Below are 24,269 nucleotides of genomic sequence, written 5' to 3'. Positions count from 1 at the left end.
AATTAATACATCGATTTGAATTTAGAGAAAAAAAATACATTAGTGAGAAAACCTTTTTTTCTGGGAATCTATACCTACCAAATTTAAATTTTAAAAAGTTTTTGGAATCTCTAAATTTTTGAGTTTTTTGACTTTAAAAATAATCATACCAGATATTTTTTAATGATACACCTGTTGATTCTAAAACATTATATTTCAATATGCAAACTTTTAAAAAAAATTATGAATTTGGAATTAATGGATTAAAACACAAAATGGCCAAAGTTAAGCTTTTCTTATGGTTGAGAAAAAAAGAGAGATTTTTAAAGGAAAAATAATTTGAAATTCGTACCGTTATGGCATCAGCTTTCCAGCTCATCATAGTTTCTACTTCTTCCCTCATATCACTTAACATTTTATTTGCGTCTACCCATTCAGGAGCAGCACCAAGATTTTTAAAATTCTGAAATAAAAAGTAGAATTAATTGAAAGTAATACAAACAATTTAAGAGACTGAATAATATTTAAATAGTAGCAAGGGTGAATGAGGTGACTCGGGTTCGAAACCCAGCAATGGCTGGTCACTATGATTTCCGCTGACGTAAAAAATCCTCAGTGGTAGTCCATGGGTTAAGGTCCCCTTGCAGGTTTACAATGGGAGGTTTTCCTCTCCATGTAACGAAAATGTGGCTTACATCTTTTATACGGCTCTAAAAGAAAAAGGGTCACATGAAAAGATATCACATGCTTTTAATAACTTTGATAGTACAAGCTTGAATTGAGTCATGGAGTCTGGCTGGACTTGTACGTCGGGGTACAAAAGAGTCGCATGAAGACCAACTGTAAGGACTGTCAATGAAACTTAAATAGTGTCCTTATTTATTACAATGTTTGCTTTACTGTATTAGTCTATTTTTTTTTAATGTAACTTTCTGAAAACTCTGGAAAGATTCATGAGTAATTATTAATGATTTTTAATATATTAATGATATTTTTAAGTTATAAAACAAACTTAAATACACGTATCTTTCTATTATATTATTTTAGAAACTCAATTCACAAGATCTCAAATTATTTTTTAAACAGACGGTTGTTTTATTTTCTTTGATGATTTTAATGAAGAAAAAGAGTTAAACATATGGCTTAAGACTAAAAACAATGCATTTATTTTTAATATGAAACTCTGTAAAATAAAATAAATTTTCCTTAAATTTTTACTTTTTCGACCAATCTATGTTTTTAAATTGCCAAAAATATGTCTCCACACCTGCTTTGAACTGATTTCAGAGCACTAGTATTGCGTAAAGTGAGCTAAAGTATCGTGATGAAAAGAATCGATTTCCATTCTCCAAAAAGAAATTCTAAAGTTTTTTTTCTTCTTCGGGATAAATTTAGTCTTCACCTTTCGAAACTCAAGAAACGGAATCACCGGTTAATATTTGAAGAAAATTGCCTCCAGTTACGAAAAAAAAGTCTTTTTCCCAAGTCCTATATAAATATATCAGGCGCAATTTCTTTTTCTTTCCATGTATAGATATATTTTTCTTCTCTTAACTCTCGAGGGACAGCAAAAAAGTTTCTCTAGCAAAAAAATGTTATTGTTCACCCTTCTTGCAATTTTCCAATCACTTTAATATTGTGCAATTTCTTTTATTTCGTTTCTCATATTCTTGGTTCTCCAGGCCTTCAATTTCAAACTAGGCATCAACTGGAGTTTTCAATGGAAAGATACGTGGTGAAATAAATTGGTATCAATAATATAAGTATATACTTGTTTTTACCTTAAGGCATTACGAATTGTGTCGTAATGACGAATTGACATGATATACTTAATACTAAAACGTTCAAATGTCGCAATGTGTCAAATCAAATAATTAAAAAAAAATCATACCACAATACATAACCCATACACTGAAAGAAAATCAAGAAACCTTTGAGGAAATCATCTTTTTTGAGAAAAAAATTGGTATCAACATTATAAGTATATACTTGTTTTTACCTTAAGGCATTACGAATTGTGTCGTAATGACCAATTGACATGATATACTTAATACTAAAATGTTCAAATATCACAATGTGTCAAATCAAATAATTATAAAAAATATCATACCACAGTACATAATCCATATACTGAAAGAAAATCAAGAAACATTTGAGGTTAACATTAAAAAATGCATTCCTTAATGTACTGTAAAATGCATTCCTTAATGTACTGTAAAATGCATTCCTTATAGTAGGGGAGAGTGGGGTCAATTGTAACATTTTTTACTTAACTATTTTTAACTAACAAAAAATCCAATATATTATTAGTATTAATTGACAGACGAGTAAAGTAGGCTATCCTCTACTAGAAAAAAAATAAATACCTGATTTTAAATATTATTATATTAGTTATTAACAATTTTTGACAGTCGTGCAGTTGTTACAATTGTCCCCACTTACGGGGTCAATTGTAACAGTTCATAAATTAAACTAAAACATAGTTAATTATTCATATTATCATAGTTGTGATATATTTTTTTATTGATCAAAATAGTAGTGATATTTTAGGAGTAAAAATAATGAGCAGAAACCTAAAGGGTTAAACTTTTAACTTTAATGGGTTAAAAATTTTAATTTATGCTGTGAAAGGTGACAAATAAAATAATGCACATGCAACATAATATAAATGATATAGGAAACTATTGGTGGTTCTTAAAGAGTTAAGTAATGGTTTGTAAACATAAGATTATTTATTTTCAGCTGTTACAATCGTCCCTTTACTTATTGTTACAATTGTCCCCAAGACGCCATTTCAGCTTCATTTGTTAAAAACAATGCTAGTTAATTAGCAAAACTAATCTTTTTTTTATTGAAATGTTAATTAAAGTGTCCACTTACATATTCGGTTACTAATTTTTATTTGTTTAAACAAAATTACTTTGTTACAATATAATATTCTAATACCAAAAAAAGTACTTGCGTGGCGTGAAAATATCTTTTGTGATGTAACTCTTTCAAAAGTACATAAAAATGGTTGCCATCAGGGGTGTACATGTAGATTTATTAAATACACCTTGTGCGCCACCTAGGAACCAAATCTAGAACCCGACACTCGAAATTTTTGCTCTGTTACAATCGTACCCTGTTACAATTGACCCCACTCTCCCCTACTATTTAACAATTGCAATAAATTACATGGGTAGAGTAGTCAAGATTAGCATCATATAAGAGGCGAAAGTATTTTTTTTTCATTCAATATGATGTTACAATTGTAATTTAATAAAAATTGCAATTTATTCATAAAACCATCAGTGTCTCAAGACAAAACTGTCCCGGCGTTTGAGTGCTCCGTCTGAAACATTTGTTTCTCTAGGAAATATCAAAACGATTTCAAATTAGACCTGAAGAAGAATTTTAAATTGAATAAATGGTGAATTAAATTAGAATTTGCTATGTGAATCTGAACCTGCATATACCTTACGACATTTTGGAACTGTATCGCTAGGATAATTGACATGATATATTTATGCAATTTGAGACACTTAAATTCCAAAATATTCAAGTAACAACACTCAAATATACAGATACAACACTATATAGATACAATCAATAGATGCGATCAATAGATACAACACTCAAATCAATAGATACAACACTCAAAACAATAGATGCAAAACACTCAAATCTCACTTTGTGATAAATCAAAATGATCAAAAAGTAAATTTAGTAAACTATATATTTCTTGCATCGTGAAACATAGGAAAGTTTTAGTTAAATATTACTGCAAAATGTATTCTATAGAGTACCATTTAGTAATTAATGTAAATTTTACGGGAATATATATATATATATATATATATATATATATAAAAATAAACACAAATATGAAAATATGAAAATATGAAAAACATGAATAAAATAAAAACTAAATTGAAGAGAAACAAGAATGGTAAAAGCAATAGTCGTTATCACGACACATCTATTGCTATAAATGCGATATTTCTGAATAAAGAATAATTATCCTAAGATAAAAATTATTATAATTATATTTATGATTAGTATAATTATATATATATATATATATATATATATATATATATATATATATATATATATATATATATATATATATATATATATATATATATATATATATATATATATATATATATATATATATAAATATATACTAAAATTAATATTAAAGTGTAATACCAATCAGAATAAATTTTTTAATGCATCAATAAATAATATGATTTTTATTTAGAAAAAGCAAATAAACCCAGAAAAATATACATTAGATTTCTTGGTTGCTTTGAATAATAAAAAACGAACAATGAGTGAAAACGAAACTGTTATTCCAGTGATGCCAGTAAAAATGCGTAACAAAAGAAACTTAGCCTTATAAATCTCCTATTATCTCTCTTTTGAAATTTTTACTGTCAAAAAATGTCGTAAAACGATCTGACTCTACCAAAATTCTTGATTATAAAATCAATCTTGCCAGTCTATTCAACATATGCATATCAAGTAGAGAAAGCAAATGTTTTTTGAAACTAACATTTCAAAAAGTAACTGTCATTCTAAAGTATCAAAAAATAATTGAAAAAAAAAGAACAAAAAATAAAGCTAAGAAAAAAAAGCTACTTTGTGAGAAAAACAGATCATAATCTTTTGTGTTGTCATGAACTAATTTACATATTTGTGATCTTGAGTTACGCTCTGTCATTTACTCCAAATTGCTGAAAGGTTTTTTCTTTACATAATTTATTCTTGTTTCTTTTCATTAGAAATACTTTCTTTTAGAAATGTATTATTAATTTTAAATATATTTTTTTTTAATTTCGCACAAAGTAATGTTTTTTCTTCTTGTTTAATTTGAAAAAATAGATTTAAACATGTAAGTTAAGGAAAAATTGCTTTGAGTTAAATCTGCATAATTTTTCCCCGTGCCTTCCGGACACTTGGGATTTCGAGCTGTTAAAATTTGCATAAGCAAACATTTTTAAATTATTTTATAAATCAAAGGTTTATTCAGAGAATAAATCCATCAGTAGTATAATAACGCTTATTTGTATAAAAATAATTTATACACTTCTTGCGTGAAATTAAATTGAAAAGAGATCAGAATAATGTATATTGACCTTTCGTAAATTCATTAAATTATAGGGTGCATTCTTTTGTATACTTTATTTTGCTTACGGCTTCTTAGAAATAGTAATTTCAAAATTTTGTAAATGTCATTTAAATAAGTTTTTCATTTGTAAAAGATAAAATATGTTATTAAAAATACGCAACTGCTAATTAAAAAAATTAACATTAATATAAATATTACATTCCTTATTAATATATTCCTTCGAATAAATTCTGATGCACAGATATTTACTTTAAAAAGCAAAACCGTCTACTTTTGAGAGTATTATGCATCAACTTAATGATTCGTTCCATCAGAAATTATTTCTAATGCTTAACTGAGAACAAAAGAATTTGAAAAATACTGTTTTCAAAATTTAGCTCTATTATTTATTTATTTAAAATTTTGTGGTCTTGCAATTTTAATTAATTAAATATAAAAGTATTTTTAATTCAAGAAATGTGCAAGTTATTATTTTTAGAAATACACGAAAAGTACGAATATCTACGAGGGTAAACTGGAGAGAAGAAACAAAATCTAGAAATCAAGGATGTTCTAGGAAATTCCCGTGGCCCATAAGAAGAAACAAAATGTAATTCCCCGAAAAAATTTGCTGCAAAAGAGACCATCAATATTTCAACAATTTCTCAACATAAGAACCACTGAAATTGTAACACTTGTTGTACTCTGCTATAAGCTTGTGTAGTCCATTCCGTAGAAGTCTGCCACATGGGAATAAAGCCATTATGTCACAGCTGTCTGTATATATTCGTCTTTGGAACTGTGGTGCTCGGACAGGAATTCCTTCAGACGGAAAGAAGAGCACTATTAGCAAGATAGGGATCATAAAGTTAATGGTCAAACGCTTCCCAATGAAACTTCTAAAATAGATTTTTTTGTAGAATTCGTCGAATGTATGATAGCATTGAGGGAGAGCAACACAATACTAGCACAAACCATCTCAAGCCTCTTATTCAGATTTGCTCGTCACAAATCCTCTCGAGTTTCGTAATGTTCAGTGTTCACTTTTAGCATCCTTAAGCACAGAATCAAGGAACAAAAAGGCTTTATTGTCCCCATGTTAGTTTCCATGCGGATCTACCTTTTCTGATTTTGAACAAGCATAGACGTCAAACATGCCTCTAATGCTTCCTTCGTCTGTTACTTGGTTTCTGGGGTTAAGGCGTGTCATTACCACGCAGACAGCTGGGTCACGTTGTCTTTATTCTCAGGAGGCAGACAGCTATGACACTAGATTACGAAGATGTATCCCCCGGTACGACAAGTTATACAATTCTGGTGAGTCTTATCTTAAGAAGTAACTGAAATATAGCATTATTTTTACAGTAATTTTTAAACAGTTATTTTTTACTACTTTATGAACAGTGAGAAACTTGCTTTGCTGATGGCCCTCGTGGACAAATAGCATTTTTGCAGTTTTTTGCATTTAGAATTTTAATATAGGAAAGAACGAAATACTATATACGAAACATGGGTTATTACTAAATGCGAGAAAATAATTTTTTTTTCTTTCTATAAAACTATGAAACGCCTACGCTAATGTACATTGTAATGTAATGACATTTGTAATGCATTACATATTATCGGCATCGTACGAAATGCCGACTTTTTATGAATGTTATGGACTGCTTAAATGTTTTAGTCGAAGTATAAAATATGAAAACTATTACATATTTCCTCTAGGCATTGTAAATAGTACCTAGGCTATCTATAGAATGATATCTCTTGAGACAAATTTTAAAAACGATTATTTAAAGAACGCTCCTTACTCAAAAATACGAATCTTATTTTGAACAAAAAAAGTGAAAAGTTTTTCTTAAGCAGTCAGTTGAATTGTTGTTTTTTTTATTTATAATTGTCAAGAAAAAGAGTCATTTAACACGTTGACTGCAGCAGGCGTTTACAGAGGAATCTCCTTCAGGCCACGAGTACCGCTGTACCAAGCGTATTCTGCTAAGTACTCCCTCCGATATTTTAATAATGCAAGTCTCCGGTTGTTGTTGTTTTCGTATGCCTGTTTTAGGCAGAGGGGTGCGATTGTTCTTGTTTTACAGTGGCGCCATCTATGGCCAAGAATTGCGAGTCGCCGGTGGTCACAAGAATAATATCTTGCTCAGCTTGTTTACATGGTATCATGTCTGTTTATTTGTGTCCGTTGCTTCACATCTCGCCAATTTACACGATCAGTTTTAATCTTTGCCGAGTAAAGAGGGGTATAACTTAAAATCCTTATCTTAATTCGTTGAAATTTGGAAAAGAAAAATGGAAACTTATTTCTTAGTGAGTCAAATAGCAGTGAGCAAGAAAGCTTTTACGAGGCTCGCAATAATTTTCTTAATAAATCATTTTTGTCTTACTTTTATAACAATTCAGTAGCTTTGTTACTTCCTGCGAAATATCTTTTCAAATACTTACAAATATCCTGCACAAGTAGTGAAATAAGCGTCACCCCAATACGGGTTTAAAGTTTTTTTTAAAAAAAGGGTCTAGGTCTAAGAACTTAAATTAATACAATAATCAAGTTTATCATGTAGTCATAATATGAGACAGTAATGTCAGAGATCTTAACACGTTTATTGATAATAATTAAAATCTACAAACTTTTCTGGTTCAACCCAGATTAATACATCATGAACACGAGAGTAGTAGATTGAGTGTTTTTCTTTCTATCGTTATAAATATATTGAATATAATTGAATTCGAAGACAATATTTTAGCAGCATAACTCTATAATTCGAAATCAAGATGCATCATAAAAATTTGAATTGTTCTTATTAACGAGCTCATGCTTGAATATCTTCTGCCGGTATTTATAAAAGTTTTACAACTCTAATCTAAATATTTTATTAATGAGTTTGAATAGAAATTATAAAAAAATATATAATTTAAAATAGAAAAGGAAAAAAAGTTGAAGATCTATGACTATATTCCCTTTTACATTCTGTTTCTATTTTTGTAATTTCAAAGTAGGATTTCTGGATTTTAGCCTAATTAAAAATGAAAGGGAAAAAAGGCTTCTATTTGTAAATTTTTTTTCTCAAAAAACTGTGAAATTAAAAAAATGCGTAATGTGGTTAGTTATTTACAAATTTCATTAGATGTTTTTAAAAATATTGAGCAATAACTAACAAGTAAATTTCATGAATTATTCTTAAGGAGAAAGGTATGAAAACTAGATGATTTTGTATTTTATAATTTTGTAGCTGTTTTATTTCTAATAAAAACAGCAATTTTTATGTTGGTTTATTTACGTTTATTTAATATTATATTCAAGAAACTATCAAAGAAAATAGAAAGCATACTTTATAAAAAATGTGAATACTTTTGTAATTTGAGTCTGAAAACAAGACGTATTCTATATTTTAATTTTGCTAGCACGTGGTATAATTAATCCATTTTTGTTTAGATGCATTTATTATGTTTTGTATATATAAAAAAATAAATTTTCAACATCATTCTTGGAATTTTTTTTATTTCAATACATTTTTTTTGTAATCTGAAACTACTTATTTAGTGGTTTTCATTTCAAATAATATTTTAAAGCTTTACAAAAAGGAAGAGTTACAGCTCATTTTTATTTTCTTATCTTCGAATTTTTGTATTTCTCTTTCGGTGAAAAGAAATGCTTATTTTTTCTTTGCCATTTGCTATATAATTATTTATTTTATAAGTTATTAATTCCAAATCACTGCCTGAAAATTAAAAAGCGAGAATTATCTAAACACATCTTTTGATTTTTGTTAGATTATTTTTTAAACAGAGAAAAGTTTCAGAAAGTAGATCGAAGCATCAAAAATATTTATACATAATACATTTTTGTACTCATACATTGATATTGATAAATGTACTAAACGTTTTTGCCCATAAAAATACGGAAGCGTTTCGTAAATTAATTCTAGCCGTAATTACATTTCTGTTTTCTACCATTAGTAAATATTTATTCATAAAATGAAAAATTTAATAGTTTTATAAAACACATATGTTAGCAGATACGTCATATTGCCCTTAAGAAGGTATCCTCGGAATTGATGACCGTGCGATTTTGGCTGTCAAGGTCCTCCTCCCTTCTAGATGGTTAAGAATAAATGCATCGGTGTCTGCTGCTTTTGTCCTCAGAAAGTATGACGTTGTTGTTGGGTTGAGAATAAATAGTCTTGTTTTCTAAGCAGAATGTCCCAAAGCGTATACCTTTATCTCCCAGCATTTTGCTTTAACTTTTGAAATCGTTGATTATTTTCGGGATACTCTATGCTGCTTTACTTTCATGAATAGTCTAGAAACATCTTTAAAATAACTAAATAGACAGTGGATACCATTTGTGCTAATTTAATTGCGCGCCATTCACATCTGCATTTAATATTAAATCACCACAGTAATGCAAGCGAGATTATTTAAGTTTTGAACATATTTTAATGATACAAATGGGTGCATTTTTAAAAACTTACATCTCTTTCCTTTTAAAAGGAAACCATTAATAGTTAAAGCAAATTACTTTGAAGAATTTCTTCAGATTAAAAAAAAGGAACTAAAGATATAACATTAAACATAGAAATATTTTTCACAGATATAATTGGATATTTTCTTCCACATGTTTTCTATTAGTACTAAAATACGACTTTTTATTTCAATATTTCCTTATTTTTCTGCAAAACTACATATTCCAGAAATACTTGAATTCAAAAATTTCTCTAAATTCCTTACCATCAGACCAATTTTATGCAAATTACACTTTTTGAAACTACCCATCAACATGAATCCCGAGCAGCCAACATTAAATATAATAGCAGATCCTGTTTAAATAATAGATGTTTCTTTCCCAGAAACATCTCTATTTTTCCCGTTCCAGAAGAATAAACGGGAAATAGAAAGGATGTTTCATCTTCGAAGAGGATTTTAGGGAAGAACACACAGTAGTGCTTATCCATTATATAACTCCGTATCAAAGCATTCGAGCAACGCTTCTGTTATAGATAAGAAGAGACTAGATACTCATGGAAGCAGAAAGCCACAATTCCCGATGGGATTTTTGATCTTCTCTCTTGTAAATGAAATAATCCTTCTTATTCAAGACTTATTCCATAGATTTATTCCTGACACTTAAGTAGCATTATGGGTAGAATATTCCTTAATAAGTATTGGGCAAAATTAATAATGTAGAATGTTTCAGTTTTGAAGAGAATTTTTACTTATTTTTATTTGTTAACATTACAGTTAAGTATATGCTATAGCTTCATACGCATTAAAATGGAAAAAAACTAGTGTAATATTATTGACACCCACAAATAAATAAAATATTTTGATCTGTAAATATGTAATTATTTTGCAAAGCAATTTTGTTGATTACAAAAATTATTTTCTTTAAAATTCTTTAAAATACAAGTATATAGAAAATAGATAATTTCGAGTGGTTTTAAACATTCATAAAAGTAGTAGCAATTGATTATAATTTCCTGCTTATTATGAGTAATACAAGTTTACAAGTAAACTTATTATTTTGAGTAATACAAGAAAGCATTACTTATAATTGTACTGCTTATATAACTATGTATCAACGCGTTCTGACGCAGCTTCTATTAAAAGTATATAAGAAGATTCTAAATACTAATCGAAGCTGAAAGCAACAACTCCCGATGGAATTTTGATCTTCACTCTTTGTAAATTAAATAATCCATCTTATGCGAACCTTACTACATAAGTTCATTCTTAACAATAAAGTATCATTATGGGTAGATTAGTTCTTAATAAAATAGTGTGAAAAAGTAGATAAATTTAAATGTTTAATACGCATTGATATAAGCAATCTAGCATTATAAATCGTATAACTCTTAATTACTAGTGGAGAAAATTAATAATATAGAATATTTCAGCTTTGAAGGCATATTTTTGGCATGTTTATGATTTTTTTTAAAAATTTTTACTTGAACTAAAGCTTACGCTATTGAAAAAAATACATTTAATCTTCTTGTTTTAATATATAAATAGCTCCGAAATTTAAAAGAAAATTTAGATTAGTAAGGTAATAAAAATAATACATTGCAATATGTCTAAGGTAGCGAAATGCTTTACTTGTGCATGATTAAAACTTCACATTATTCTATTTTGTAATGGCATAGCACTTTTAACGAAAAGATATTTTGATTAAATTAGTAAAAACAATAGGAAATTTTTTAAAGGGTTTTATTTTATATTCCAAATCAATTATTTATTTCTTCTCTTCCAAAAGCCGAAAATTTAAAAGTCATTTTTTCAAAGTTACTCCCTCTTCTCTATACATTTTACCTTTTACGCAAAAATAATGAGATAACATGCCTTGACTATTTTATTTTTCAACTTATCGCACAAACATTCCACAAACATTTTTTTCTCAATATACCCAAATAAACTCAAATCAATTTCTCTTTACAGCACTTGCTTTGAAATATCCTTATTAGCGATTATTACCGAGAAAGATAGTTTCCATGGCAACGGGTGGTGGCTGAGTGCTACTGACATCTCTTCTCAATTTCTCCAGCCCCTACAGCCTTCAGCAAACCTACAGAGAGGTTGAATAGTACGTGCTATTTCATGAAAATCTATTCCCACTTACGATGTGCAACTAATGCACACTATCGAAACACTCTGTGTTAGATATATCCAGGAATAGGAGTGGTGAAATCCTCTGAAGCGATAAGCCGATGCAATCTTAATTCCTATCGCACATGTGTATATAGTATATTCTCAATAAATTACTTAAAAGGAAAATGAATAGGATATTTGGCCCCACTTCAGTATTTTTTTACTTTATCATAGCCTTAAAGTAGGAGAACAATTTTACTTTAAGTAGTGCTTTGCTGTGTCTTTCAAAATATTTACAATTTTAAGACTCATAAGACTCATTATTTTTATTTAATTTATTAAATTTAAGTTTATTTAAGAGTCATAAAATGCAAGCTACTTGACAGATTTAACTATCAATTTAATGTAATAGAAATTCAATGACATAAGTTCGAGATTCATGCCCTTTCTGCACTAAATGCAAATTTCAATCAATAGTAAATGGTGTTTAATTGTAATGAAACAAATTTTTCTTCCATGCTGAAAAACTGGAAAATTTGAATTAATCTTTGTTAATTCCGTTTGCATTTTTAATGCATTAAAAGAAAATTGTTAAGGAAATAATTTCCCGTCTAAACCAATCAAAATTCAAATTAACTTTTCTTATTCCGTTTGCATTTTTTATGCATGAAATAAAACTTTCAAACTCTGAATTAAGTGCGTAGTTGAATGAAAATCATTTCTTTTCTACACCAATCGATTATATAAAGAACATATCGATTACTTATGGATTGTACACTTTAGACACATAATGGAAATTTTGACGACCGATCAAAATTTTAGTTGTAATGTTCTCATTTCTATGCGACAATAGATTTTTTAATCTGAAAAAAATGGCAAAGAAATTGCTAAGTTAATTTCGTAAAAAATTTATGCCTTTTTTAAAAAAAGCGATAAAAATTTGCTTTTTTAATGCTTAAACACTATTAATATTAATTAAATACTTATTAAAAATATGAAATTTACCTCCCTTTCCCTTTCAAGCAAATCGAATCTAGTCTATCTCACTTCAAAATTATTTACGATGCTTTCTTGAGGGCACTACAAATTGAACAAAAGTTGATTTCGCTTACTATTTAAAAAAAACATTAATTTAATTTTCGAGCAAGAGTTATTATATTTGCTCAAACATTTTCATTCCTTTTAAATATTATTAGTTGCCAACAATATAATCATTAATATATTTTGCCCCATAATTACCATTGTGATAGTCAGGATAATAACATGAAAGGTATATTGTAGCAGCTTTATTGTAATGGCAGTAATCCACCGTAGTTCTAATAAATAATTATTTTAAACTTAGTGTCGATTTTCAAATTGTCAGAAAAAAAACAAAGATTATTTTTAAGAGTAAATTAATCATTTTTTTAGAAAGTATTGTTCATCATTTCTCAGATGTTAATCATTGTTAGAATCATAGTTTAAATGCTTGAATAAATAAAATTAGAGATTCCCATGAAGGATAATTTCGGTTTTGATCACGCTAATTTTGGAAAAAAGAGGTGTAAATTTGAAATTCTGGCTTCAAAAAGAGTGATGCGTACGAAGTTATATGCTTGAAAGTGACAAACTTACATTAATGCTACAATAAAAAATAAATAAATTAAAAGATGTTTTTTTGTAATAGGAATAATAAACTGAATAAGTATAATTCCAACAACGTTAAAAAACTAATGTATACGCTTTCTTCAACTTTCGTTATCGACCACGAAATAAATTAATAACTGTATTGCTTTAAGTCTTTCAAATCAATGTTATCGTTATAAAATGCCGTAAATATGATTTTCACTGATTTCGAGATAATATTAATAATTTATAAAATTGTCTGAATTGAAGAAAATAAACCCCATTTTTTTCAACTAAAAGAGTGCATTAAAAAAACTTAGTGTTATTTCTTTTCAGATGTTTCAATCGGTTGGAACAAAGAAAAAGCCGCTTAGAGGGTTTCCGTCAAAAACAGTTATTTTTTATTGCATAAAAAGAAAACGGAAACAGTAAAGAGCAAGCTAAAAAAAATCACGCAAAATAAGTAAACTTTTAGTTTAAAGATAAAAGTTAACAGGAAACGGTTCGAAGGGACTAACGATATTTCCACTTTAAAAACGCATATTAAAGCTTCTGGTCTCGAAAAAAAAAGGAAAAATAGAATTTAATGAGTAAGAAATATTACGAAAGCGATAATGCTCATGATAAAAAAAAAATAGATGCTAGTTAAACCAAAATATAAAACGAACTAAACTCAAACAGTTTAAAAAAAATCTAACAGTTTTTCTCTTATAATATTTCCCCAAAACAAACTCTGGCTGCTAAATTACGACAATTATAACTCCAAATTCTTTATCACAGAAAATTAGTAAAAGTGATTACGCAAAAAACACCTTTAAATCTTTGTAATTAGTGTTTTAGCGCTTGTTAAAGCAGCTGAGTAATATGAAATGTTTCTTTCATTTCCTCAAATGTAAATTTAGTATTGCTTTGCATTATTAAAATAAGTATTAACATATAAACAATGATCTGAAAACTTTTGATTATATATGTTAGTGTTTTTTAATAGTTATTGTCTATGAGCAGTAAAAATATTCTATTTAATGTTTCTTAAATTTTTTCAATGTTTAATATTTTGTTGTGTATTTAAATCATATTTTAATTCACGATTTAAATTATGGTTCATTCGACTGCTAAAACAGCCGAGTAGTTTAAAATACTATCAGTTTCTGAAATGCAAATTTAGTTTTGTGATGATAAGACTTTTTGTTTATTTTTCTAATTAATAATAGTTTCTTAACGGTTAAAATATGTTTTTTATGGGTTTTGAATTCTTTTACTCTTTTAATAATTAAGAGATGTTAACAATGTTTCATTGTTTTGTTTCCATTGTGTATAGATTTTAAATTCACTTCATAATCAATAGTTTTTAATTAGTATTTAAGCTATTTTAAAATTGTTGAATTTTAAAATTGTAATTTTAATAATGTTTCAATCATTTATTAAAATATAAATTTAATTTTTCTTTGTTAAGACCTTACATTTTCATAAGAATTTTACAAATATATTTACGAAATATTAAAAACTTTTATCATTTCAATTTGTTTTGTGTTTCGTACAAATCATAATTATTAACTAATTAAAATACGTTACTTGTTGTTTTTTTAAATTTGTTTACTGTTTCAATTTTTAAGAATCAAGTCATATTCACTTTATACAAATTTTACGCTGTGATTATTAGAATTAAAATCCTGTTTCTAATCAATAAATACTAGTTTCTAATCATTTGATTGTTTCATAAATTTTGCTAGCATGATGTTCTGAAGTAATTGCTATTAAATATGCTCACATTAGGAGTTAAAAGTTAAGATAAATAATAAAAGATATATCCAACTATGACGAATCATTATCGAGGTCAATTTTAAGAACCATACTGGTTAATTAAAAATATGGTAAATTATAATTGATGAATTATTAATTTTTGTTTTGCTAGTATAAATTATGTGAAATTAATGTAATGAAATTATGGTAATCTTGCTTTGCTAGTGTAAATTATGTGAAACATTATGTAAAATTGCGTGAAAACGTACATATTAGTGGTTATGTTAAGATACGTTTTTAAGAAGAATTCAAGAAATTTATTTTTTTAAATTTTGTACAGAAATGTAGATAATTTTGTAAAGTTTATATATAAACAAATTAGAGTTCTAAAATGATTTGTAACCTAACAAAGCCTTGTAGAAAAAAAAATCATCTATAATTCTACCTTTCTGCTAATCTTAACACTTCTAAAGCATTATCTTTCTAATTTTTTTCCTTTGCTTGTATAAGTATTAAACACGAATCTATAATAAAAGAGCACTCATCTCAATTGTCACACTGCGCTTTATTTTCTCCTCCAAAATTGCTGAATGAGAGAGAGCAAGTGAGCGTGGAGACTAATGTTTAGAACGAAAAGAGATAGAGAAATATAAAGCTGGCTTGCTCTATTTTAAATACAGCTCTATGGTTTCCACGCTCAAAGAATAAGTTTTTATAAAGTATAAAATCTGTTTTCGGCATATTTTTTTTCCATCAGAAAAACTCAAATTAAAAATAATAATAATGCGCAATTATATTTTAAATATGATGAAAAGATATTTTATGATTCAAATGTACATTAGCAATATTTTAATCGAATATCTTTCTTTAGTTAATGATAATTGCAACTTAAATAATTATTTAAAGTTAAAATGAACGTCTCAATTAGTTTCTCATCCAAACCTAATTAGCAATTATTTTTTATCTAGGCTAAAGATAATTATTTTGCAACACCTTTTTTCGCAAAATATGATATTTACTTGCATTAAATTAATAACTGAATGGAAAAATAAAAGCTAATGATAGAATCGTAGGTTTGAAAATAATAATTAAAAGAGAAAACGATTACAAACAACGCGCTTGGTTCCTTTTTAAAAATGCATTTCCAAGTTCCTGTTCCCCATAAAAATCAAAAGCAGAATTTAATGACTATTTAGCTTTGGAAAGTGTTATAAACCTAAAGGTAAATAATAGTATGCTCTTTAAGCTAAGCTAAACAGGGACGAGAATTATTGATTTAAGCTCTTAAGGCGCTGAAAAATATTTCACACAGATATTTCTAATTTATACGGTAATACTAAAAACGCTCATTTCATATCGAATCAACAAAACTATCTTACCATTCATGTATTTCTTTATAAAATACGTAAAACATTATTTGCGAATCACGTAAGCAATAAATATAAGAAGAGATATTTACTTAGTTTACAAATAAGTTATTTAATGGAGAAAATATGACTGATCTTTAAAAATATATGCAACACCACTTTGTTCTAATGAGAAAATTTTATAAGAGAAATTGCTTTAATTTATAACTCACTTACCAAATTAATGCATATACCTTAAGTACTTTAATACAAACTATAAAGCATGTATTAATAAAGCTAAATAGTGTAAAAAAAACAGAAAAGTCATATAAAAAATACAGTTTTGGTTTTAAAATAGAAGCTTTCTTCGGTATAGAGACACGGAATGAAAGAAGGCAATAGCAAGATGCAGAAGATCTAGATTTCTGTGAATCATTTCATATTTTAAAATTTTTTATTAATCTTTAATTAATGATTTTTCTAGTTTCACAATCTTTCTAAATGTTTGATTTTTCGTTTTTTTTATTTTTACATCTAAAAACAGTTGGACTTTTTCCCGCTACACACCTTTAAACTGTTGTTCATTTTCTTATTCGGCCTTGCCCCTCTACCCCATTTGCTAATCTTTTTTTACTGTTGTAACTTACTTGTGATTTGCATTTCAGCGTTTCACTATTTCATTCTGTGTTTTTACACAGAAAATTCTTCAATTAAGGAACCGAAATTAAAGTATACCAATATTTCTACTTATGTGATAATCTTTTTCATTTTTTCATGTTATACATCAACATCACAAAGTTAACATTCTCTTTACTTAAATATTTCAAAACAGTCTAAATAAAAACAAAAATCTAATATCATGGGAGGGAATTTTCTTTTAAATTTCTGGTTTATGTACAACACAAGCCATTAAAAAGATTAAAATAAACAAATGTGTTTTTTTCCCGACATCATAAATATTTTAACAATATTAAAAATTTCAATTTTTCAGAGTTTTATTTTTTCTTAGAATTTTAAATAAATACCTTTTTTAAAAGTATTCTGGAATGATATCAAATTAAAGTTGCTTTAAAAAGTAAATTTAATAAAAGCACGATAGAAGTGAGTTTTTACATGATTGCAACAAAATTATTTAAAGTTAAAATCCTAAATTATTCACAATTTTTAAGGATCATTAAAAATTCATGCTTTAAAAGGGGCATTCGTGTTTGATAAAATGTCACTAGAAGAATTACACTAATATTAGCTGGGTATAGGTTTTGCATATTTTGCGTCAATTATTGTTCTTATATAATTCGGATCAGTTAAAATGATACCAAAAAATTAACTCTAGAATCCTCAGCAACATTTATTCTCTCTATTTTTAAAATATTAGATCAGTTAAAATACCTAAAAATTAACTCTAGAATCCTCAGCAACATTTCTTCTCTCTATTTTTAAAATATTAGAACAGTTAAAATGATACCTAAAAATTAACTCTAGAATCCTCATCAACATTTCTTCTCTCTATTTTTAAAATATTAGTCTTCTCTTTGCTTCTATCTCAGTCGTTCTCAGTAAACATTTTTATTAATCAAGTTTTTGCTATAATTTATTAAATAAATGAACTTATATAAATTTTTTTACGAATACGTTAAAAAAAAAGCTTCATTACCAAAAGTAAGAGTTTTTTTTTCAAATATTATTTGCTATTAAATTCCTTTGAGGAAATGGAATTCATTTAATTGCTTATTCGCCTTTTTTCGAATAAAAATGAAATCGGTTTGACATAAAATGAATGGGGAAAGGGTACTTTTCTCAAAGCTTATCCTCTTTCTAAACACCTATAAAAGGAAATTCCCATCTGTCAAATAGAGTATTATCCGATTTTTCGCTCACCCCGTTAGCTATTGCAACGAAGTAGAAAATTAACTCTTCTTATACATCTATATTCTCTCAAAAATCCGTTAATGGATTTTGCTTGAGCTTCAAGAATAGTCTTCTTTTTATTTTGATCTCAATCGCTTACCACTCCATCAGTCAAAGCAGCTTCAATTCTTCCTCATCTTTTTTTTTTTTTAAAAAAAATCCAGTTTGATGATCTTTCACTTTCAGGAAAAGCAATCAACAGCTATACTTTATCAACGCTGGAATAGTTTGCTGAGAACATTAATTTATCATGCCTCTTGGCTCCTTTGGTTTCTTGTCACCTTATACTACCTTGAAGCACCATAACCACTATAAAAGTTAGACATTTCAAGTTTAAATTTCGTGACGCTGATATATGCTTGCACAGTCAGTTGAATTTTCAATGGCCAAGCTGATCTAAATAAGTCATCAGAGAGATTTAATTTTAGGTGATTTTTGTAATATTCTTCAAGAAACTAAATCTTATGACAGCACAAATTAAAATTATTTAAATAAACTACAGAGTACGTTTATTATGTTATATTATAAAGCAGATTTAAAATTGCTGTATCCAAATAATATTTAACGATGTATCGAATTTTTAAATTTTTACAAACTATAGAGATAATAAAATAGTTTTTAATAATGTACAAACTAAGATGATCCTCTAGTTAATAAATCAAACAGCGAAAACAGAGAATGAAATTACAGTAATATACTCAACATTAAGGATTATAGTTTTAGTTTAGTCTTTAAACTTCTTTTTCTGTTGTTCTACTGATATTCATTATAATATATTCATTACAGTCTTAATATATTCTTTACACTTCATTAATGTAAGTTGGTCATTCACTGTGGTTATACAAGAAATTTGTTCATAATACAGAAAAATAAGTTAAAAATATTAAGTGGAATCATATTTATAAAACCATTTATGTGCCAAAAATATAAATTATTTTTAATTTAAATTCCTTTCTGCCATCAAAATAATCTTATATTTTACGTAAACATAAAGATTCAGTGGTTTGATCTTATTTTATTTATAAAATAAGATTTGGATGAAGTATTGAGAGAAATTTGCCTTCGTGGAGAACTTTTTGATGGAATTAACCCGCATTTGTGTTACATGATGAGAAAAACAGCGAAAACCTCCCACGGTTAACCTGGCGGCAAGGAGACTCTAACATATGATCCCTCTACCACAGAGGATATTTTAGTTCAGCACCGTTGGTGATACGAGCAGGGATCGAAATTCGTATCTACCAGCCAACGCTAGGATTCGAACCCGATTCATTTCATTAGAAAGTGAACACTATATACCCTGAGGCACCTGAGTGTCGCCAAATATATTCTTAATAAAGCACGCCTAGAACAATAAATAAAAATAATGCTTCTTAAGCATTTACTCATTTTACTGTATAAATTATAATTAATGTTACTCCGTCTGACAGATAAGAATGTACTTTTCCTCTAGGATGTCAATTTATTTTTTACTCATGGTCTTAAAGTAACATGAAAAAAGATGCATTTATATTATCATGGTTTAAGAAAGATAAATTCCCACATTAATATGATTAAATCTAATGAATGGTTGCAAAGCGATATTTTGATCTACTAACCATGAGAGGGTTTTCCAAATCATAAAAGACATGAAGAGAAAGAAAACTACGTTAAGAGGGTAAAAAAGGGTTCTGAATTAAACGAAATGTCAGTTGAATTTATACCACCTAAATAATTTTGCGGCAAAACTCAGAGACAGTGACCGTGTGGTTTAAGCATGAGAGTGCCTGTGCACATTATGCCCACCAGCAGCGTAATCATATCGATGTTCCCAAGCGCGAAACCTGTTGCATGTCTTTCGCAGAATCCTCGTGACTTTTCCTATGGGGCCATCTTAAATCTCTAGTTAATGCAACGCCCTTTGCACACTGGTGGTTATCATAACGCAGATTATCATTTTCATCAAAACCACATCTGGAACCTCCGGGAATCGTTTTTACGTTGTTGTAGACAGAGCTATGTCGTCAACAAGTACCACTTAGAATAAAGCTTGTAACAATTAATAACCTTATTAATTAAGAATAAAGCCTGTAGCATCCTTTTTAGTTGTTTTCCAGCGTGACGTCGAAATTTGCATGGGTTGTTCGTGATTTTTACCCTTTCAACGTGGTTTTCCATATACTATGGTAGATATTCATCCTCTTGATGCCTTTTTTCACCCCTTTGAATATCTAAACAACCTATATAATGTCAAAGCTGTTAAGAAAGTATGAATAAAAAATGTTTTAAACTTTTTTATTTCAATTACTGAACTTTTATTTAATTAAAATGCCATGCCAATAAATGCCAATTAAGATGCCATGAAAACTCAGTTAACCGCAAGTTAACATATTTAAACTGCGTCAATTTATGCCCAACTAAGTATATTTTTTGAGATTGTTAGAGATAAACTGGAGTAGCTACATGCGAATAGATTCAAAAAAGTAAAAAAAAATGAGCGAACAGTACATTATGTATGAAAGAAAATGCCGATACTTCAGCCCTTGAAGTTTTTTAAAAAGGAAAAGAGACCACTTAAGTGACCACGTTGACAGGTTTCTCCAGCCATTTCACTTTCATGGCTTAAAAGATGCTTGGTAGACTGACCAAAAACTGGATGCATTACTCATTCTAACATTGAATTGCAGTACGGTTCTTTTTGGCATCTCTTCTTTGGTCTAGAAAGTTTTTTTGGAAAACTTCGTGAATTCACTCAGCTCTTTTTTTTTTATTCTATAGAAAAGATACTTAGAGAAAAAAAATAAAATTCTAGCTTTATCAGACAGTGTATTAGAAAGATTTTGAAAAGAATGTTTAATATTTTTTCAATTAAAAAACAATATCTAAACTACGAATTTGTCTTTCTGATCAAGTTTTAGTCTAATAATTCATTTATAGTATTGTATTTTAAATAAATTTTATTTTTCGTTATTATCTGCATTTGTGTAATGCAGGTATTTTCAATGTTCTAGGCACATAATGAACGTGCATTAAAAATAATATTACAAAGCAATTGAAATAAAAGTATAATTATTTTTACCCACTTGTTTATTTTTTTTCTTCATTTCTTAAAAACGAGTTAGTTAAATAAAAAAAATGATATTTTTCTCAAAAAAAAGATTCATTATATTTAGTAATTATTATTCAATATTTTGACTAACATAACATTTGTAACAGCATGCTGACTATTACAACTAGAGAAAAATCACGCAGAAGCAGTGGTTATGTTCACAAAACAAATGTAAATTTCAAATAAAATAAAAGTTATTTCGTTCTTAAGGAGCACGCAGATATATTATTTGTTCACGCAGTTTCAAGAAAGATGTTATACATTTGCTTAACGTGTTTCAACTAATAATTTTTTTCGTAAACCTTATATAAATTCTACATTCGCTAAAATAAATATTAAATTCCCTTTGAAATATATTTTTATGAACTATGCTAAACTTTTTTTAAGTGAATTTGTTATCTATTATATAGTTGTTAAAACGAAAACAATTTCAAGGTACATCGTAACACGTTTCTTGAGACTCGGCAAAAACTGTCAGAAAAATTTACAAATAATAATTCCTTGCTAAACAATTTTTCTATAAACTATATTTTTAAAAATAAAATTTCAAACAGATTTGTGATTTAACTGTTCAAACAAAAGTAATTTCAAGATAAATCGTAACACGTATTTTTACTTTTGACAAAATCTATTGAGAAATGAAGTTTGCACGTTCATACAATATCCTTAGTTTCGTATTGTTTTATAAGTATAAAAATAATTGCAGTTTGAAGAAGAGAAAAAAAAAGAAAAGTTACATCGTGTTTATAAAATAAATGGAAAAGAAAAAAAAGTTTCTTTTTCTTATCATTTTTACGTCTTTGCTAAAGAAAACAATCTGTCTGCAGTCATAGTTCTTATGATTTTGCTCAAACGAAATGTGGGCAGAAACAATTTGAAGAATGTCAACGAAAGCCTTTTCAGAAGTTCTATGAAAGGTTATGAAAGTGAGGGAAAGAGGGAGAATGTAAGGAAATTTCCTAAGATGAGGGGGACGTGCTTGTTTGTCTTGAGTACTGATAAAAGGAGGAAAAAACGGAAGTAAGGATTCTTGCTTGGCATAATTCATCGGAAATGGTTTTTTAGCAGTTCATTCTTGCGTTGACTTGAATTTTTTAATAATCTTATTTTTGTTCTCAACTTTTTATGAAGAATTAGGAAATTCATTTTTTGAAGATTTTGGCATATCACGGCTTTTTATTTAAATGAAATAGAAATTATAAGAAATAAAATTTATTGCATAATGTGGCTTATAAAAATTATTCCCAAATCCTATGAAACGTTATAGGGAAATGCATTATATATAGAATAATACAGAAAGAATTTATTTTTTACTACATGATAAAAAAAAAGTTTTGTTTTGAGATTTCATATTTGGTTTAATTAAAAAAAATATTTTATATTATTATTGTTACTATCTTATTGCATAAAAAATACAATTGATGTATTTTTTAAAATTGCATTTTGATTAAACAAGCAATTGCCATGATGTCATTTAAAAAATAAGACAAAAATCCTTTAAAAAGTAATAGAAAAACAGCATTGCAATTTAGAAAGTAGAAAGAATTTTCAATATTTTCTTCTTGAAGAAAGAGAATAAGCTTTGTTCTCAAGTTTCATAGTGGGCTTTATTGCATCATTATTAATCAGTATTTTAGTTGTCAAATTTACTTATATTATTGTTTGTTTATTATTATTGTTTATTTATTATTATTTTTTGTTTATTATTATTTTTTATTTATTATTATTGTTTATTTATTATTATAAGTTTATTATATCAATAGGTTTACAAAAATAAGAGTTTATTATCTAGCACAGAAGCTTGCAATTTTTTTCAACTAAGGAATCGTAGATTATCATCCTTCTTCGGTTGAACCCCGACCTTATAAATAAAGTTTATTAAAGTAATTGCGAACATATAACAGGAAAAGCAATACTTAAAATATTTAATTAAAGGAATGAAGATTTTTCATTGTTTTATCATTTGAAATCTTAAATTTGTTATTTCATTTAAAATAATTTCATAAAGATACCCGCAAGATTAAATGAATCATGAATATAGGTTGCATCAAAATACATAGTTTTAAAACTCATCACTGGCTATAAAATTTACAAACTCTCGGGACCCCTTTCACTTTTTCACTAGGGTTCTACGAAACACCATTTGAGAATCGCTGATCTAGTATGTAATTAACCATGTAACCATGTAACGCTGATCTAGTATGTAACCGTGATGATTTTATTTTGTAAAAGGGATCCTAGATATATACTCAGAAAGTGCAGGAATTAGGCAGATCTTTTACAAGTAAAGCCCATTATATGTATTTATTTGTCGAACTCATTCATTTTGAATGTGATAGTAATAAATTTGCCATTACATTTTCAGTCTTTTTAAGCAATATTAAAGAGTGTGTTTAATATTGAGGCATTTAACACCTCTTTAGCAGAAATCAAATTTAATGCTAGCAATATTTGATCGCGACAAAGGATTTATTATGATCTCAGTGTTGCTGAGATATAACGATTATTAGCTAATTAATTAAAGTTACCAGAGTTTCGCCTCTTTGGAGAGCTTTCAATTACTCTATTCAGGAAATCTTCTCTTCATGTGCACCATCATTTGTCTTCAGGATGATGAACGGGTAAATTCTTAGATAGGCTGTGGCGACAAGAGCCTTACGATAAACTTTTGAAATAAAATTGTGTATTTTAATTGTAGCCCAACTAGCAATGCTTTTGGAGTTTCATAAGAATGGATAGTAAAATAACTTATAATCTTATGCAATTAAAATTTTTAATTATATGAAAATACTGATAAAGGGAATGCTTACTAAGAAAGATTGCTTCCTCAAAAATTTGACCCAAATAATGGTTAATAAACAATCATTTATTACATTCATTAATTTTTAAACTAATAATCAAGTTCATAGCT

The 24,269-nt window shown here is 27.6% G+C and overlaps 1 protein-coding gene across 9 annotated transcripts in view; it reads right to left on the bottom strand.

The window, feature by feature from the left end:
- LOC107437533 (voltage-dependent calcium channel subunit alpha-2/delta-3) overlaps window positions 1–24,269 on the bottom strand; it is a 346,295-nt gene that overhangs the window by 91,068 nt on the left and 230,958 nt on the right. For all 9 annotated transcript variants that reach the window (XM_087155322.1, XM_087155314.1, XM_087155315.1 and 6 more), the window contains one exon: window positions 332–442. In XM_087155322.1, the coding sequence (XP_087011448.1) occupies window positions 332–442 (111 nt within the window). The remainder of the gene's footprint in view (window positions 1–331; window positions 443–24,269) is intronic.

The sequence above is a fragment of the Parasteatoda tepidariorum genome, chromosome 11 (genome assembly GCF_982258835.1).
Source record: "Parasteatoda tepidariorum strain Cologne lab strain chromosome 11, Ptep-v5.0, whole genome shotgun sequence".
Classification (NCBI taxonomy): domain Eukaryota; kingdom Metazoa; phylum Arthropoda; class Arachnida; order Araneae; family Theridiidae; genus Parasteatoda; species Parasteatoda tepidariorum.
Note: the sequence above shows the minus strand (reverse complement) of the source record. Positions and strands in the feature narration are given on the sequence as shown.